The following is a 17,602-nucleotide window of genomic DNA, read 5'->3' as shown; positions in this document are numbered from 1 at the left end:
GCTGATGATGACAACATGTACATTTCATATTATTATACCAATTAAAATATACTATGATTTAGCATAAAGTTCATAAAATATTCTATCATATCACATAATGTGTGTTAAATTACACAACACCATCAAAACCTCTAGCACCACAACCTAAAGATAGGTGCGATGACGAGAAAAGCGAGGAGGAGCGGTTAAGTGCACATGTTCAGCAAAAGCGAAGCGGGGCTACATGGGCAGACGCTCTATGTTCAGGTTTTGGTGCAAGGAGTTTTGATTGCGTTATTATTATTGGAGCTATGTAGGGAGACGCTTAGCTGACCAACATATGCACCTAACCGCACCTATGTTTATATTTTGGTGCTAGGTGTTTTGCCGGTGTTGTGTAATTCAGCACAGAGAATACATGTCATATTATAGTATATTTTATGAATTTTACATAAAATGAACATTATACATATTGGGTATTATACCTTATAAAAATATAGATGTTATAGGTAAGGTTTATTATATGTTGTGAACGTTATTAGTGTGAAATGAAACATTTTTTTTTATACGTTGCAATACGGACGGACCCCACAATGCTACTTAGAGAATTCCATACTATATTCTTATTTTTTTATACATACTGTTTTTTCTTTCGTCCCAATATCTATCCAAATATTTCTGCCATACATGCCTGTCTAAGTTTGCGTTTCCCTCACAGTCTTTTTTAAAAATTGCAGTGGATTGATTCTTTAATTTCCATTGTATACAGTTCTTTCATTGCCGTGGAAGTTTTTTTTCATTGCCGTGGACGCTTGTTTCATTGCCGTGAACGCATGTTTCATCGCCGTGGCACGAAATTTTTAATCATCCGTATCTCGTTAAGTTTTTAACTTATCTGCTACCCATTTAGTAAGAACACTAACATTAACAAAAACTTTAATAAAAGCGTTTTTCTAATATAAAAAACCTTAAGATAAAAATGTCCACGGAAATGAAGATTTTTTAGGACTTGTTGAAATCCACCCATCTACTTTTGTAAATTGTGCAATAAAAGTATAAATAAACAAAATTTCGATAATAGTAGGTACAATATGAATACAGATAGCTGTATTAAGTATTTTATATCATCATAATAATATTATCTATGTATTGACTGTGTGAAGTGAAGTGGTTTCATAAAGGTGATAAAAGATAGCAATATCCTGATGGAAATCTAGTCACCTGTCGATGTATTTATAAGATACTTAAAAAAATGAAAGAAATTTATCAGTGAACTACTAGAAAGAACCTGAATATACTCGGCACGGCATAGGTACTGAAAAATATCTGCTGAAAACAAACATTCAGATTTAAAAACAATACAAAGATTTTATGTATTATTTAACTTGCCTTTGGATTTGCCATTTAGCATAGTATCAGTATCAACCGCTGACTGTCCCACGTATAATAAAGTGTACAGTTGATACGCCATACGGGGAGGCCTATTATGTGCACCCCACTTCCCATTGAAAAGAGATCAACCAATATTTAACTCATTAACGTTTAAATTGTTTACACCTACACCTATACAACATACAATAATTCAACAGAGCGTTCTTATCACCTATCACAAGCAGCATACCTACTAAAGCCATGTGCACATGCCCGCTATCAGAGACTAGGTAATCACGCGGCGGAGTCACGGTGCGCCGCGCCTGAATCCCGCACGTGGCGAGCACCGTGCGGCTGAAACTTTCAGCAGATTAGTTATGCAGGGGGTTGCAAAAGTGGTTAGTAAGTATAGTAAGTTAGAAAGGGGTGATGAAGTTATTTGACTGGAAATTTTCAAAAGTCATACGTCTTTACATGTTTGTGTATTACTGTAATAAATAAAAAAATACAAGAAATTAAGTTCAAATGGAAATCAGCAAATCAAGTTATACATAGTTTCGTTGATTCTGGGTTTAGCTCAGGCGCATCGGGAGGTAATACAGGGTGGCCAAGGTGTAAGGGCGGGTGATGTTTGATTTGCCGCCGCTAACCCATATTGTACCTCTATTTGTTTTACATAATTTAGGTATCTAGGGCATGCGTGGTTCCATCATGGCATCGTTAGCATTGTTCTCTAGACCAGCAGCGTACTTCAGCGTAGTGACAAAACATTACCATATACGAGTATTACGCAACGTATCAAATCAACACATACACCTAAGTACCAATGATCACTAAGAGACAAGAGTGTCATAACTATGATACCAAGCTATAATTACTTGTGCACATAAGTACATAAACACCATTGTCCATGAGTCATAAAATCGATTATGCTATAAAGAGTCTGGTATGCTAGTGGAATCCATACGCACGCCTCTTTATAGGTATTTGTTGGAGTCAGCTGTTGAAATAACCTTATTCCTTCCATATTTAAATATAATGACCACCATGAGAAATAGATGAGGTCACAAAGGATTTCACTAAACGGTAATATTCACCTCTAAACCTAACTATACCTAATATTTAAGGCAAGTGGGTTACCAAGTTCATAACTTCTATACTTCTATGGTACCTACCTTACATGTCAATGAATTCAGGCAGCCTTTTGATGAGTCTTCATGAGACACGTGCCATATGTCTGGCAGCTGACTGATCATGATCAATCAATGACGGGCATGTGAGGTCATCGACTTTTCATAGCCAGAAGCAAAATAAGTGTAGGCAACCACATACCTTAAATTAAGAAACGCAAGCAATTCCTGAAAATGCTATGTTTTTACCCACTACAAAAAAAATATGGGTGTTATAGGTAAGTTGTAAAAGTATCGTTGGCAACGAAAGGTAACAAACAGGTTTGATTTTAGCTATGATTCAGATCAAGTTCAAAGATTAGCGTCTATAAAATAATATTATATCTAAGGCATTGAATATGGGTAAAAAAAACCATTTTACCCGTTGGTAATTTTATAAAAACCCAGGGTGAAAGCGATTTTAATTTCATTCATTATACATAGTTAAATACACATTATAATGTACATAATACTATGTATGTATAAGTATTATGTAATAGCCCCGTTATTATATTATTATACCTACATATTTTGTATGGCAAAACCCTATTACGTAGATAAATGAAAATAGTACGAACCATCTTGGATACATACATACATACATATACATAATGCACTCACGACTGAAATCCCCGAATGGGTAGTCAGAGGTGGTTCACAAGCGAGCCACCCACTTTTCTCAGCACATTTGTACTCACGTGATAGGTTTCATCTTGGATAATATACTCGTAATACTAAGTTATAATACCAAGGTTCGATGGCCAATGTTGTACCTGAAATAACTGAACACATAGGTAGGAACCTACGTAAACAAATAGTAAAATTCAGCGTCTATGTTATCATAAATGATGAAATAAATTTATAACAAAATATGCAGTAAACAGTTGAAAGCTAAATATTTTGTTAGATTACGTTATGCAACACTGTATCTCTTATGTCTTATTTCCAGACACCTTACAATAACTTACTGACGTCATAGACTAATAATTAGTCTATGCTGACATACATTCTATAAAATACTTTCTACTTTTAAACTTAGTTCCTAAACTTTTTTAGTTCCTAATCCGAGAATTAGCTATGAATTTCAAAGAAACCCTGAAATGAAAACCTGAAAAACACATTGCCAACCCTAGGTCTTGTGTTAAATGTCTCTGTCCAGATACGTACAATAGGAAGGTAGGTACGCTATACTATAGGTTAGACCAGGTATTCAGTTTACTGAAATACCACTTTAACAATCTGGTAAACCAAGCGATAGTCACCGTTATTGCTTTCAGGTTACAGGTCATGAAACCTGAAAGTTTTGTTCAGTAATTGGTTTGACCTTTGAGGTCGTGTGTTGTTCGTTTGGGGCACCTGAAAAATATTGATCTTTGGAAAATTCTATAGCATGACTCTATGTGGTATGTAGGGCATAGCTTTAATTCAAAAGAAAGTATGGTATGGTATGGTAGTAGTGGAATAGTGGCATATAGTGCCAGATTTCTGCGAATTCCGTTATGTTTCAGGTTACCTAAATACTACCTATAGCTAGGGTAAAGGTACCACTTTTCATAGATTGCATCTGTTTGCCGAGTGCCAATAAATTTCTACGAAGAGCACTTGTAAGTATTCATAATGAAATCTCAGCACGTTGTACCGGCGTGTATATGTAAACAAACTGCGCATGTGTGCGTTTTGTTTTGGCGCGGCCAAGCACACATACACAGCAGTCTCACACACGAGTTCGGCTGGAAATAAGGACACTGTAGCCACAGCACTCACACAAATTCATTGATTACACATACTTTTTAAACTGAATGACGCATGAAGCGGCGGCGGCGGGCGCGGAGTGCGGGGGGCTGAAAACCCACGGGTTATATAGTCTGCTTGAACGCCGATAGAACCAGTTTCGTTTAGTAAGCAAACACAGTAAGACCTCCACAGAGGACAGATAGCAGCAACACCCGGCCTAGGCCAATATGGGTACGTTCACCTTAAATCTCGGCTTGCCACTTCATTATAAAAACAAACATCATCATTTGCCCTCCATTTTCCGAATTAGTTTTAATTTTATACAGTGTAGTTAACGATTACCTCCAACCTCCATTGTGTGGATCTGACCTTCACTTGATATCACCCAGACATTTTCATTTCGTAGCCAGGCCCCGTAGCAACCAACGATATCGTTGAAAGGGGCTAGCCTGCTACGTCATTGGCATTGGAGCCTGATGACTTCTGAAACTAAAAACTTTTCAGTTGCTTTCGATCAAGATTCAGATACTTATAAATAAATCCTGCCCTTTATCTTTAGTAGTTCAAATGTTTCATTATTTTTTATAATTATGAAATACACCGACTCTCTTATGGGCCAAGAGCAAAATCCATAATAATGAAATTATCATAGACAATAATTATGACGGATGTTAATTTAATCAGACGCAACCAGTTAAGGCCGGTTTCGTTCGTCCTCTAGCTGCGATCAATGGCTTCCTATTAGCGCAGAACGATGACTCACAATGACCCAGTTCCATCACCGTCATCCTCACAACTTCATCACTGCTTCATTAGATAATTGACTCATAATTAGCCTTATCATTACCCAACAGATTCATGTAGAGTGGAATTATGACCGGTTGTACTGATCGCGTGCGTTTGTTTCGCAGATATGTTAAATATAAAACCGTTAAGTGAGGATTGGGAGTGGTCGCAACAAGCCGGGCTCGGCGCGCCGACCACTGGAGCCGCTGAGGACCAGGGCTCCGCCATGGCGTCCACCTCGAGCGAGGAGCGCGCGCTGCGCCGCGTGGTGGGCCGCTGGGGGCCTGAGTGGTTGAGCTGACTCGGCTCTGGCAGCAAGCCCGCGGGCCAGCCCTGGCCCGGCCACCACCCCCTGCCGCCGCCGCGCTGGGGGGCGCCCCGCCCCGCCCTCGCCCTGTCCCTACACCAGTACGAGGACTTGGTCGCTCGGGCGGAGGCCATTCTGAGCCGTCTCGTCGTCTCAGAAAACTATGATTCGGTCAACAACTTCGTGTCTCTATACGACGCCTACATGGCGTCTCCGGACCAGACTTTGGAGGAGTTCTTCCCGAAGTACAATCCCCCGATCAGGGCTCATAAGCACACATGTGTGGGGCTCGGCATGGAGGTGATGAAGCGTCTGAGGGTCCTGGAGCAGGACTTCCCGGGACTCAGCCGCGCCATGATGCTCGTCTCCTGTGACGAGAACATCGAGGACCTGGCGGACTACGCGTCGCTGCCGCCGCAAGCCTTCCTCATCGAGACGGAGAAGGACCACGTGATGCTCGCCATCAATGTCCGGATCGAAGGACGCAGCGGCGTGTTCCTGTCCGACCTGGGCTACCACGTGGCGCGCGTCGTCACCGCCATGGCAGACCGCTGCTACCCGCATACCGGTAAGAATCACTTCAGAATCTCATAGCTTAGTAAATACCCTTCAAAAATCCACTTAGAACCCTAGGGCCTTGTTTTTGGCCGTCTTGCCACCTATAACAATCACATTGGCACCTTATAGCCCATTTTCTCTGTATCTAACCCTCTGTCTCCTCACTCCAGGCTGGTTCACGCAGTCGGACGAGCCCCACTGCCGCAAGGAGTTCAACTACCAGGTGACGCTGCAGAGCCCCGGCTACGTGGAGTGGCACGAGAGGGAGACGCGCGGGGCGGCGGTCAAGGAGCGCCTGTCGCTGATCTACGTCGCCAAGCCGTACCTGTCAGCTGTCGATGTCACTGAGAAGAGGAACCTTGTGTGGGATTTGAGGTGAGCATCTTGTTGCTATGGTGTTGGGTCGATCGTATTTTCAGGTTATTTTTAGACTGTGATTGATGAAAGCAATCCAGTATAAACTGGAACTAGGCTAACTATACATATACTACATACGCTTTGGTATGAAGTTATGAATCAATCTTGATAATAACTGTGTTAAATCAATGTTGAGTTATCTAATCTGTCTAAGCCTCATCATCATCAGCAAATATACTTAACATCCTCCATCTGTATGCGTGTGTGGAGTGAAAACCCGAGTGCCACATATACATATGATAGGTAATCAAACGATTAACCCTCTTGCACATCTAACAAGAACAGCGAACCTCCTTTTTTCGAAGTCGGTTAAAAACGAGAAAAGCATTGCGAACTTTAACATAAAATTCTCTCTCGTCTCACATATGATATTAAACGTCACCATTGTCCTTTTTCCAGGAGTCTGCTAGCCAGGAACGCCAAGGGGCACCTGACGGCCGGGATATACTTCCCGGTGAAGCCCCGCGACCAGCAGTTCACCATGTTCTTCAGCAGTAATTCTGGGAAGCAGCGGAAGAAGCTCAAGTTCGAGACCTTCTTGGAATTGCAGAAGGTAAAATTTTGAACTTATAATGTGTAATCATTTACGATTAGGCTAATAGCTATGCTCAGAGGGATAACTTTCTAAATCGACGATTTGTAGTAAGCGTTTCGTGACAGTGACCCTAGGCCTCAGATGTATGTCCAAAAGTGGACTGGGGAATCATGAATATCTTTTAAAACAACGGCAAAATGCAAGTAATAAAAGTATTAAACTGAATTGGGATCATCGTCATTTCTATATTTAGTCAATAAATTGAAAGAACGACTCTTCACTGCTATTCCCCTGAGGAAATGTTCATGAAGTAAAAATTATGATACCCGTCATAAAAATAAACTGGCGATATTCCAACCCAATACCAAAATCTATAGCATATTAACACTCTATACAAGTAGCTATGTATACTGCCTACTGAAATAGTATGATGGAAGTCGCTGACGTCACGTTGTACGCACTTCCTATATTTAGAAGTTTCTTACAGGAAAGTCTTGGCTGGCAACTGAACGTGGGTGGCAATGACTTTTTGTGGAATGCGATCGATAATGGTTTCAGTATTATACTTTTGCTTGAATCGGGTCAGATATAACATACCTACATAAGTCAGTTTCCCATACGAAATATCCCAGAATCTTAAATTATCCATCAACAGTTTAATTCACCCATGAACTTTTCGCCCAACCAATGTTTTGTCAACTGTCTACATAGGAATTTATTTAATACGAAAATCCTGTTAAAGTAAAGTAAAGTAAAGTAAAGTAAAGTATTGTTTATTTGCATGAATATAGGTGTTACATAAGATGTTACATTAAAATGTCAATAAATTAAAAAAAAAATCACTATATTCTACCATGCAGGCATGCAAATATTATTATCTAATTACAATTATGTCACTATCAGTATAAAATTAAGATCATCAAATATTATTAATTATATATTATATTATTTCTAGTCAAAATTGTCGTCTAGGAACTCTTGCAAACTATAGTAGCATTTGCCTATTAGTAATTTCCTTAATGTTAGTTTGTACAAATGTGTATTATCTATATTTCTAATGCATTTAGGTAGCTTATTATATATTTTCGGAGCCATACCAAATATGCTCTTGCTAAACAGGGTGGTTGAGCGGACCGGAGCACACAATTTAGTGTCTCTTTTACTTTTAAGTTTATTGAACAGGTTTAAATTAGACCTAACGAATACGGCAGTTTCAAAGATATAAAGTGATGGTAGGGTCAACACATTATATTTTTTAAAGTGTGGCACACAGCTGTCTGTTTGCTTAAGTTTACTTATTGCCCTTATGCAACGTTTCTGCGCTTTAAATGCCATCTCTTTGTGAGTCGAGTTTCCCCAGAATATTATGCCATATCTTAGTGTAGAGGCCACAAATGCATGATATACTGCTAATAGGGCAGATAGACTGGCTATTTTAGCAAGCATGTATAGAGCATAGGAAAACTGACTAACTTTTTTGCAAATTTGTTCTATCTGTGGCTTCCATGTTAAATGAGCGTCAATGTTTAGTCCTAAGAATTTTGTTACATTTACTTCGTTAATTTTTTCATCATTATATTGAATGTCAAGTTTCTTATGTATTTTATTGTAATTGTTGGTAAATGTCATAATATGTGTTTTACTAAGATTGATAACAAGATTATTATGTTCAAGCCAATCGATAATAGTTCGTAGAGAGTTATTTATTTCAGTTTCATAGTTGTTTGGGTTTTGACATTCAGCAATCAAGGTGCTGTCATCCGCAAATAGGACCATAGGATGTGACACTGATTTAGGCAGATCATTTATATAAATGAGGAACAGTAATGGCCCTAATACACTACCTTGCGGTACACCATATTGCACTGTTCTAGGTTGTGAAGAATAATGAATTTCTGTTTTAGTTTTATGACATATTTTTGAGACCTGCGTTAGTTGTTGTCTGTTGTTTAGATAGCTTTTAATGAGTTCATGTGCATTACCTCGGATGCCATACATATAAAGCTTTTTCATTAGTATATTGTGGTCAACAAAGTCGAATGCTTTGGTCATATCCATATACATGGCCGTCACTGGGATTTTCTTATCTAAATTCGTTACTACTTTAACCAGAAAATCATATATAGCTAGGTCAATTGTCATATTTTGTCTAAAGCCCTTCTGTTCTTCAGTAAATAAATTCTTTTTCTCAAAGTATTGGTTTAGGTTCCTATAAATTACTTTTTCAAAAACTTTTGAGAGTATAGGTATTAACGCAACTGGTCTATAGAAATTCATATTTTTCCGATCAATCTTCTTAAATACTGGCTTAATAATAGAAATTTTAAGCTTTTCTGGGAATATCCCCTTCTCGATAGAAAGGTTTATAAGATAGCTTAAAACAGGTGATATGACTTCTGCTACATATTTTAATACCTTCGTGCAAATTTTGTCATGACCAGTGCTATTAGTATTTTTTAAGTTCTTTATTATTAAATACACTTCATAAGGGGTGGTAGGATTCAAGAACAAAGAATTAGGATTAAAAGTGATTCCTACTGGGTTAATTTGATTAGTTTTCTTAGTACATTGTTGATTTACCTGATCAATGTAAAAATCATTGAAGGCTTGTGCAATCTCTTGTGGATCAGTAATAAGGTGTTCGTCAATTTTAATTTGTTCAATGTAATTTTTATGGTTATTGTTATTATTATTTTTTGTGTTATCATTTATTATTTTCCATGTAGCTTTAGATTTGTTTTTTGATGTTTTTATATTGTAATCATTTTGTGATTTTTTAGTCATAGTAATAATTTTTTTAAGTCTTTTAGTGTAGTTTTTAAATATTTGTTTGTTTTCTTGACTGGGTGACTGTCTATATTGCCATAGTAGCTGTCTCTTTCTTTTAGTGCATAGTTTTATGCCCTTTGAGATCCATTGTGGTCGCCTATGGCTCGATATTTTTACTCTTATAGTCGGAAAACACAAATCATACAACATTTTAAATAAGTCATAAAACTCATTGAATGCAGCATTGACGTCATTGCTACTGTATATCTCACTAAAACTGAGCCTTGATAAGTGTTCCTTAAACTTATTCAGGTTATCAATATTGTAATCTTGTTTTTGAGAATACCAATAATTAAGGACAGAGTAGTTTCTGACAGGGCACCTCAGTATCTGTCCAGTATGATCCGAGAGTGCCAGTTCTACAACTTCACTCTTGCACCCCCTAATATTGTGTGCGAAGTTGTCCAAGCAAGTACCGCTGCTAATACGTGTGGGAGTATTGAAAGTTAGTTTTAAGTTGTAGCTCATTAAAAGATCTTCAAAGTCATTTGAAAATCTATTACTTTTTAGTCGGTCTATGTTAAAATCTCCACATATAATAGTTTGCCTTTTGCCGTAGCAGAGTTTCCTTAGTAGTTTGTCTAAATTTTTAAAGAAAATGTCATAAGTCTTAATGTCATATTTTGCTTTTCTGTATACACAAATTATATTTATGTTGTGTTCAGGGAGGGTAATGCCACAACATTCTATTGCATTTATAACATTACATTCGTCTAAATCAATAACCTTGAACTTATGACCATTTCTGACAAGAATAGCAGCTCCTCCACTTCGTGTATTCCTAACAGAATATGTTGCCAATTCGTAATTTATTACATTTAAAGAGTAAATATCAGATTCTATCATATTATGTTCCGTGATTCCTATTATGTCAATTACAGTTCCTTTATTACTTAGCTTCTCTAAATTTACAGTTAACAAGTCTGCTTTACTAATAAGTCCGTCAATATTTTGATGAAAGATATTTACATGCTTATTCACGAAAAAAGTCTTTCCGAATACAATTTTCATTTGCTACATCATTGAGAGAAACATTAGATACATTATTATTGTCATTCATTTCTGTCTGAACAGTATTACAAGTAAAATCTGTTTGAGTGAACTTGTCCTCGCTCTTCCTACAATCATGGATCTGCTTTGCTTCCCCGACATATTCATCATATTTAATTCTATAGTTAATTCTTAATAAATCACGAAGAATCGATCGACATAAGAAGAGAGAACTTCTTTGAGTATGGTTCCTAAATTTTACATCCACAAACGTTGAATTAAGAAATTCATTCAAGACAAATTTGACTTCGTAATTTAGCTTGTCTTCATTTAAATGTCGGCTATATGCCACGTTCGGAATTATAACATTAGTATTCTGAACCTTACGTAGCCAAGTCCTAAGTTCAAAAAGAAATTCATTTGGGTTTCTGTCATTTGCCCCACATATTAATATTACGAAATCATTTTTAGATAGCTTCGCGATTTCTTCTTTTTCAGCATTGACAACGTCAATTATCTTTGCTTGTGGCTTTAGTGAGCAGGTCACAAGAAAATCTTGGCCTAGAAGCTTTTGTAGTATCCCTTGTGTATGTCTACCCTGTTGGTCAGCTAGGATTATGACCTTGCGTTTAGGCTTTGTTTCCGCTGGACTGTTCATTTTAGTATGTTCGCTATTCGATTCTGTTCTTGATTTTTTTGTATGTATTTCGCTATCATTTGTAGGTTTCGAGCAGCCCATTATCGCTTGTGAAGTCTGTGGTATCATAGTTCGTTCTGGTTTGCTTGTAGTCATATCGTCTTCTTGATGTACATTTATAGACATTGATATACTCTGGTTAGGTAGGCAACACTGTATCGGTGTGTCTCTGGAGGCGTCCAATAGGTGTCGCCGCCGTCTACTTCGCCGGGGTGTAGAATGTGGTAGTGTTTTCAATTTTACTTCTTTGTTATAATTTTTTGGAGTGTGTATCTTTGCTGGTGTCCCTGGATTTATCGTGACAATTTTTTTCAATACCTCAATTTCTCTATTTTTTTCTTCAAGTAGACTTTTCATACCATGATTTTCTAATAGTAATTTTTCTATTTCCAAATTTGCGCTATCTAGGCTATGTTTTAATATTTTCATTTGCTCTTGTAGCTCATTTAATTGAGATGTATCCATCATGGCTGTTGGCAAACTATGTGCGCTCGAGTCAAACATTGTTGAGTTCCATAATGTGTCATTGTGCATAGTAGAATTCATATCAGGATCAGAATTGGACTTTTGTATTTTATTTCTTATTGTTACATTATCCATATTGTATTTAATTCTCAGAATAAGTCACACTCAATATTTTTTTTGTATTATATAGGTAGTATTCGTGGATTGGAACGTAACATAGCGTTTTTATCATTCGCCGATGTAGTGGGAGCTTTATTTCAATTTTATTTCTGGCAACACTGGACAGCTGTCAGTTTATGAACAGCTGATTGGCCTAGTTTGTTGCTTGTTTACCAAATAATTAATACAAATACCGTTTTTTGGCAGTTTATGCATTATTTAAATTCAAAAGCACCCATAATCGATAACAATGGGTCAAATTTGTGTACCTTAATTTCAAGATGTTGTCCAAAAACGAGATTGAATCTCAAGTGCACTTGTTGAACTTGTTGAGGTGAGGTTATATCTTGAACTAGTTTATGTTTTGGTGGATACTAGGCACTGTTTTACTTATTTTATTTGATTTAGTTATAGGAGCACTATTATTTCAATGTTTACAATCACACGGTAACGTTCCGTGACGTGTTGAACTAACAGTGAACTCCTCCTCTTTGCAGATCCCTGATGAGGTGGTGGATGAAGTGGAACAATGCAACGACCAGCTCAAGCTGCGCGATGGAGAGCTTCTGTCCACCTTGAAGAAACTGGCGACCATCATGGCAGACCAAGAGTATATGGAGGAAATACTGGCCATCAACGCCAAGGTCGTCGAACTCTCCATGGCTGGCCAGTAAGAAAAAGAAGAAAACACGTTTGAAAGCTTTTGCGCGCTAACTTCGGAAGAATGTTTTTAGTTTGTCTATGGTTTAATATCTTTAGGAAATAGTTTTTTTTAAACTTTCACTTGTTGGACATTCATTTCATTTGTAGAAGTTAAGTTAAGAACTGGGTTCACAAACGTTAATTTTAAAAAATATTGGAAAATGTATAGCCTTATTGTATACTTGAATTCAGTAATACTTATTTAGTAAAGCTTTTAGTTTTAAGTAAGTATTACTGAAATCAAACTTACGTACCTAATTACTTAGGTGTAAGGTACTTAAATTTGGAATGACTATCTTTTATTCATAAATATTATACTTTATTCATTGAACTAAATACCTTTATGACTTGTTTAGCTTGGTTATTATCTCTTTAGTTTATTATGGGTTCACCCAATATACATATTATTATAATAATGTTTTTTCTGATTCTTATATTAATTATAGCAATTACTTATAGAAGCTTTTAGTTTTTTGTCAATATTGGATAGTGAAACACTTTACGAATGTAAAACTATATCTGAGACACGACGAGACGATAGCTCCTTGTAGAGGGAATTAATAAATTTATTAAATGTACACTTACTGTCTTTCATTTTATACCTTATCTTATTTTATCCTAGTACATAGGTAAAATAGGCTATCTAACCTGAGCTTTTATCGCATAAAAGCGCATGGACAATACCACTCGCATACAATTTAAGTTTAATGTGAGTAAGGAAAGTCTGAGAAATCAGCAATGCATGGCCTATATCTATTTATTGGACAAAGTGTATCAAGATAATCCTTTCATGCATTTATAGTAACACTTACTGAGGGTGCCTGGTGCGACCCTTGGCCGGGACATGACATGTTATTCTATGGTTTAACATGCACATTTTGTCGTGGTGTCTTGGTTGTGTGGTGCCGTAAAGATAGTAATGGGAGTACCCAAATATATAGCCATCCAGTATTGCGAGGAATATTGGGACTTCGTCCAGCTAGGCTTTTTCAAAAAAAAAACTTGCATTATAAACTGTGTTCGTTCCATGTACCTACCTAGTTAAGTATTTTTTTACCGCCGACAGAATAAGAGGGTCTTCATTCCGTAGAAGCACTAGGGCGCACTCCAGGGGTATTCAACAATTCAATATAACTATGCTGCTCTATCCTTGCCATGAATTTATCTCATATGTATTTTTCGTTAAGCAAGAGTACCATAATTCTCTTGATAATTAAGGTACAGCAACTTTCTTAGCTATTTACTATGAAATAAAATATAAACCGGATAGAATTATTCTTGGGATAGAGATATTTATAAATCTAGTACTCGCTAAGTGTGTGCTAGATTTTATATCATCGTTCTGCGAATAACAATCTAGCAATGAAAAGTAAACGGGAGAGGCGCCACCTAGTGGTGCCACGCTGCACTGCCACAGAGCCCAAGAAAGTTTTCAGTTTACACTGCTTACTTGCCAATCCGGCGAAATTTTCCCAGTAGGCTCTCTGATCCTCTGATTTTTACAAAAATACATTAATCAAATACAAGATCTGTTGCAAACTATTAAGGTTTGACTCTTTTATATGATAATATATGATTCAGCAACATGTCCCCAATGCGAAACTCCGAGCGATCTGTCGAACAGTCAACCGTCATCGTCAGTGTTCACACATACATATGATATATGATACGTCATTAAGTGCCAATTTCGGCATAGTAGGTTAGAGCATAACCAGGTATTATTGCTTGACTTATTTGACACATCTGTCAAGAATTTAATATGGAGATGACGTATAATTGATCAAGCTTTCCCTGGTTACAATCTAACCGACTATGGAGAAATTGGAGCTAACTCAGTCAGCCATCATCATCACCATGATGTCTTCAAACTTTTAGGAATGGTCCCCGAATGCACTCCAAGTAACCCAACTTTGTATCAATTACATTTTATTACCGTTTTTAGGTAAGAATGGCACAAATACCCGTAATAAACCCTAGTCAATCTTATAGCAGCTCTCTTTCTACGTCATGGAGTATGAAACAACCATGAGATGAAAATGGAACCTTCTCTGAAAGTCCCCAGAGAAATAGAAAGCTATAAGTTAAAGCCCTTGGGAAGAAAATACCCACTCAGATGAAAATAACTTCTGCAATGTGATGTGACCTTTATAGAGGAAAGTTGTTATATTATAACTTGAGTCCGACCGCGCTAACTGTGCAATAATGGATGAGAGTTTATTTTACTATAGCCCATGATGGATTATGAGCAATATAATGTACAGTCAGCGCCACCAACGCGGAATGATGATGATGGTGAAGACCGATAGACGCAGTGCTGCACTCACAGGATTAGTGTCAGATCGTATGAATATAAGTGGTTTAGTTCTCACTTTTGTCGTAAGACGGTGGTGGCGCGGACTCTACCAGTCAGGTCGTATTAAACTTTTTTTTGCTGTTCGAACTTGTTTCTGTTGCAAAGTTAGCCTTAATTGTCCGACTCTTTATCCAAGGTATAACATGCGTAACTGGAGGGTCACTCTATATAACGAACAACGAAGTTTCGGAGAGCTGTTACGAGAGCCACGACTCTATCTCGTTGTATTAATTGTGCCGATTGCACGACAGCTCTCGTTTGTACGTTTTTCATCAGTGTAGAGTGACCCTCTTGTATCTAAACTACGTCACTGTGCTTTATGTCACAGAATACACCCACAACAAAAGTGTGCGTAGGTGTTTAGTGACCTTATCAAGATATTTACCTACTTTTACTGAAACCCACGTAAATGCATTAATTATACGTAGCACTGGGTGGCGCGACGGTTAGTAATTCAGACTCTTGTGCGATGAATCCGGGTTCGAATCCCGGCCGGTACAATAATGGTCTTGATCTTGCTTTAATGAGCTTGCAGATTTTAACGGCTGTTGCGAAATTATGGTGCAATCCTTCGGGAAGAGACCACGAAATAAATAAGAGGGAGATAAGCAGTGTACTTAGCCTAGCATTAGCGAAGTATATGTATACCCTAGCGTAGGTACAGTGGCATTTACAACGAACAATAATTTGATAATTCAATTCAATTCAATTCAATTCAAACAATGTTATCTTTTGTTTAAGAACATAAACACTGATCACCAGGAGATAATGTTTTTCATTCCACTTATCTAATCGGTGAAATCTTAAATCCAAAAATAAGAATGTTTTCATATTTTTCTATGAAGTTACTTTAACGATTTATGTAAGTACTAATACACACACGAGCACAGAAAAAGTTCCAGTAACATCATATGGCAGATAGAAAGATTTTCATTTACAACTTTGACTGTAGATTATGAATTTCAGTAAAATTTTGTGAAAATACCGCCAAAAAAATATCTTATTTTTTCAGCGATTGTTATTCACTATTATAGTTATCATCTAAAAACCTTAATATTGTGCCCACTGTATTTGTGACATTGGTTATCATTTGGTAGCAATGTGACAAGCGAGTACAAGTGTGTATTATCCTAGTCACGTTTTTGGGCCACGTGGATAATAATTTCGTAGAGATTTGTGTGTTCAGTCTGTGTAGGTACTTACTTATTTAATTGATTAAAGCTCCTTATCCATATCCGGTCCTATATTATTATGCTGAGGACCCGGTATACCTACGTATACGAGTTCTCGCGTGAAAACCACAAACAGACGAATGTGTTTATAATTGTTGTCCTATGTGCAACGTGTGTCTTATAATAAGACAGGAGGTGATTATGGTCAGATAATAAGTTGATAGCTGGTTCTAATATTGTTTAAGTATTGTTTCATGAGAGATTTTACGCAAAATGTCATACTTATGCATAGTTACTTATATACTTAATTATCTTTTGAGCGTCGCAATGTATGAGCCAGCAGAAGGGCTAGCACAGGGCGCATTTAAGACATGACAAAAGTTCTCCATCGCGCTATCTCCCGTGAGTGAGCGCGTGCGATGCAAAACTTTTGTCACGTCTTAAAAATTGCGACCCGTGCTAGCCATTCTGGAGACCTTTAATTCAATATTGCGCTCTCCGATGTCTCTATCTTCTTCCCCAGCATTTCGGTGACAAACACTATTATCTTGACGTTGAGCAAAAGTTGGTACTTTTGCTATTTTATAGGGACATAGAGTACTTGCATAGAGTGTCTCCGAGTGACTTATCCAGCCCGGCGCGGCGCACCCTTGCAGCGACTCACGCTAATCTGACTAGTTAATCCTGTCACCACGGTGACAAATGATGGTGGTATCCCAAAAAGGTTTCATACATTGTAAAAAATATTTTTTTTTGCATATTATAAGTACTTAAGTAAGTACAAAGTTTACGTTTACAAGTTATCGGCATGGCACACTCGTGTTGTGTGTTTGATAACAAAAAAAAATATCGTCGCAGTCAGCTGTTGCCGCGAAGCGCGCGCTTTCGACCTGCGCACTGCGGGGCTAGGGATGGGACACGACGCGTGCTCTATAACGTTATCGTTATCAACGATATTCCGTTACATTATTCGAAATGAATTAGTAAACTGTTTATCTTGGAAAAAACTCTTAACTATCCGTTTAACTATCTTTAAATGTAATTTCTTCAATTTACTTCATCACGGCCCATTACGTCCCCACTGCTGGGGCACGGGTCCCCTTCCAATGAAGGAAGGGTTTAGTTAGGCCATCTTCAATTTACTTAATGCTTCTCAAAAACTATGTAGAGAAACTGCTTATGTGGTCTAGTGGTAGCAGAAGCTATGGTTCATCATCATCACACAGAGGTCTCGCGTTCGATCCGCGGTCGGGAACATCAGCTTCCTTCGTGCCATTAGATTCATTACACATAGACTTGCTTATAAAGCTCACTGTATACAGAAATTGCCCTTTTTTCACATACTTGGGAACCAAGTAAGATGTAGGCACAAGTACACT

The 17,602-nt window shown here is 37.5% G+C and overlaps 1 protein-coding gene across 1 annotated transcript; it reads left to right on the top strand.

The window, feature by feature from the left end:
* Nucleotides 1-4,334: 4,334 nt before the first annotated feature.
* LOC119693476 lies at nucleotides 4,335-13,276 on the top strand. The gene is made up of 5 exons (XM_038117064.2): nucleotides 4,335-4,484; nucleotides 5,165-5,914; nucleotides 6,075-6,279; nucleotides 6,721-6,874; nucleotides 12,494-13,276. The coding sequence occupies exons 2-5, from the start codon at nucleotides 5,551-5,553 to the stop codon at nucleotides 12,668-12,670; spliced, it is 900 nt and encodes a 299-aa protein (XP_037972992.2). The 5' UTR covers nucleotides 4,335-4,484; nucleotides 5,165-5,550; the 3' UTR covers nucleotides 12,671-13,276.
* Nucleotides 13,277-17,602: the final 4,326 nt, after the last annotated feature.

This window comes from Plutella xylostella, chromosome 3, assembly GCF_932276165.1.
Source record: "Plutella xylostella chromosome 3, ilPluXylo3.1, whole genome shotgun sequence".
NCBI lineage: Eukaryota > Metazoa > Arthropoda > Insecta > Lepidoptera > Plutellidae > Plutella > Plutella xylostella.
Note: the sequence above shows the minus strand (reverse complement) of the source record. Positions and strands in the feature narration are given on the sequence as shown.

Coding starts and splice junctions, on each gene's coding strand:
- LOC119693476 (XM_038117064.2), top strand. CDS start 5,551: ATGGCGTCTCCGGACCAGACTTTGGAGGAGTTCTTCCCGAAGTACAAT. Junction 5,915..6,074: donor CCGCTGCTACCCGCATACCG/GTAAGAATCACT, acceptor TCCTCACTCCAG/GCTGGTTCACGCAGTCGGAC. Junction 6,875..12,493: donor CCTTCTTGGAATTGCAGAAG/GTAAAATTTTGA, acceptor TCCTCTTTGCAG/ATCCCTGATGAGGTGGTGGA.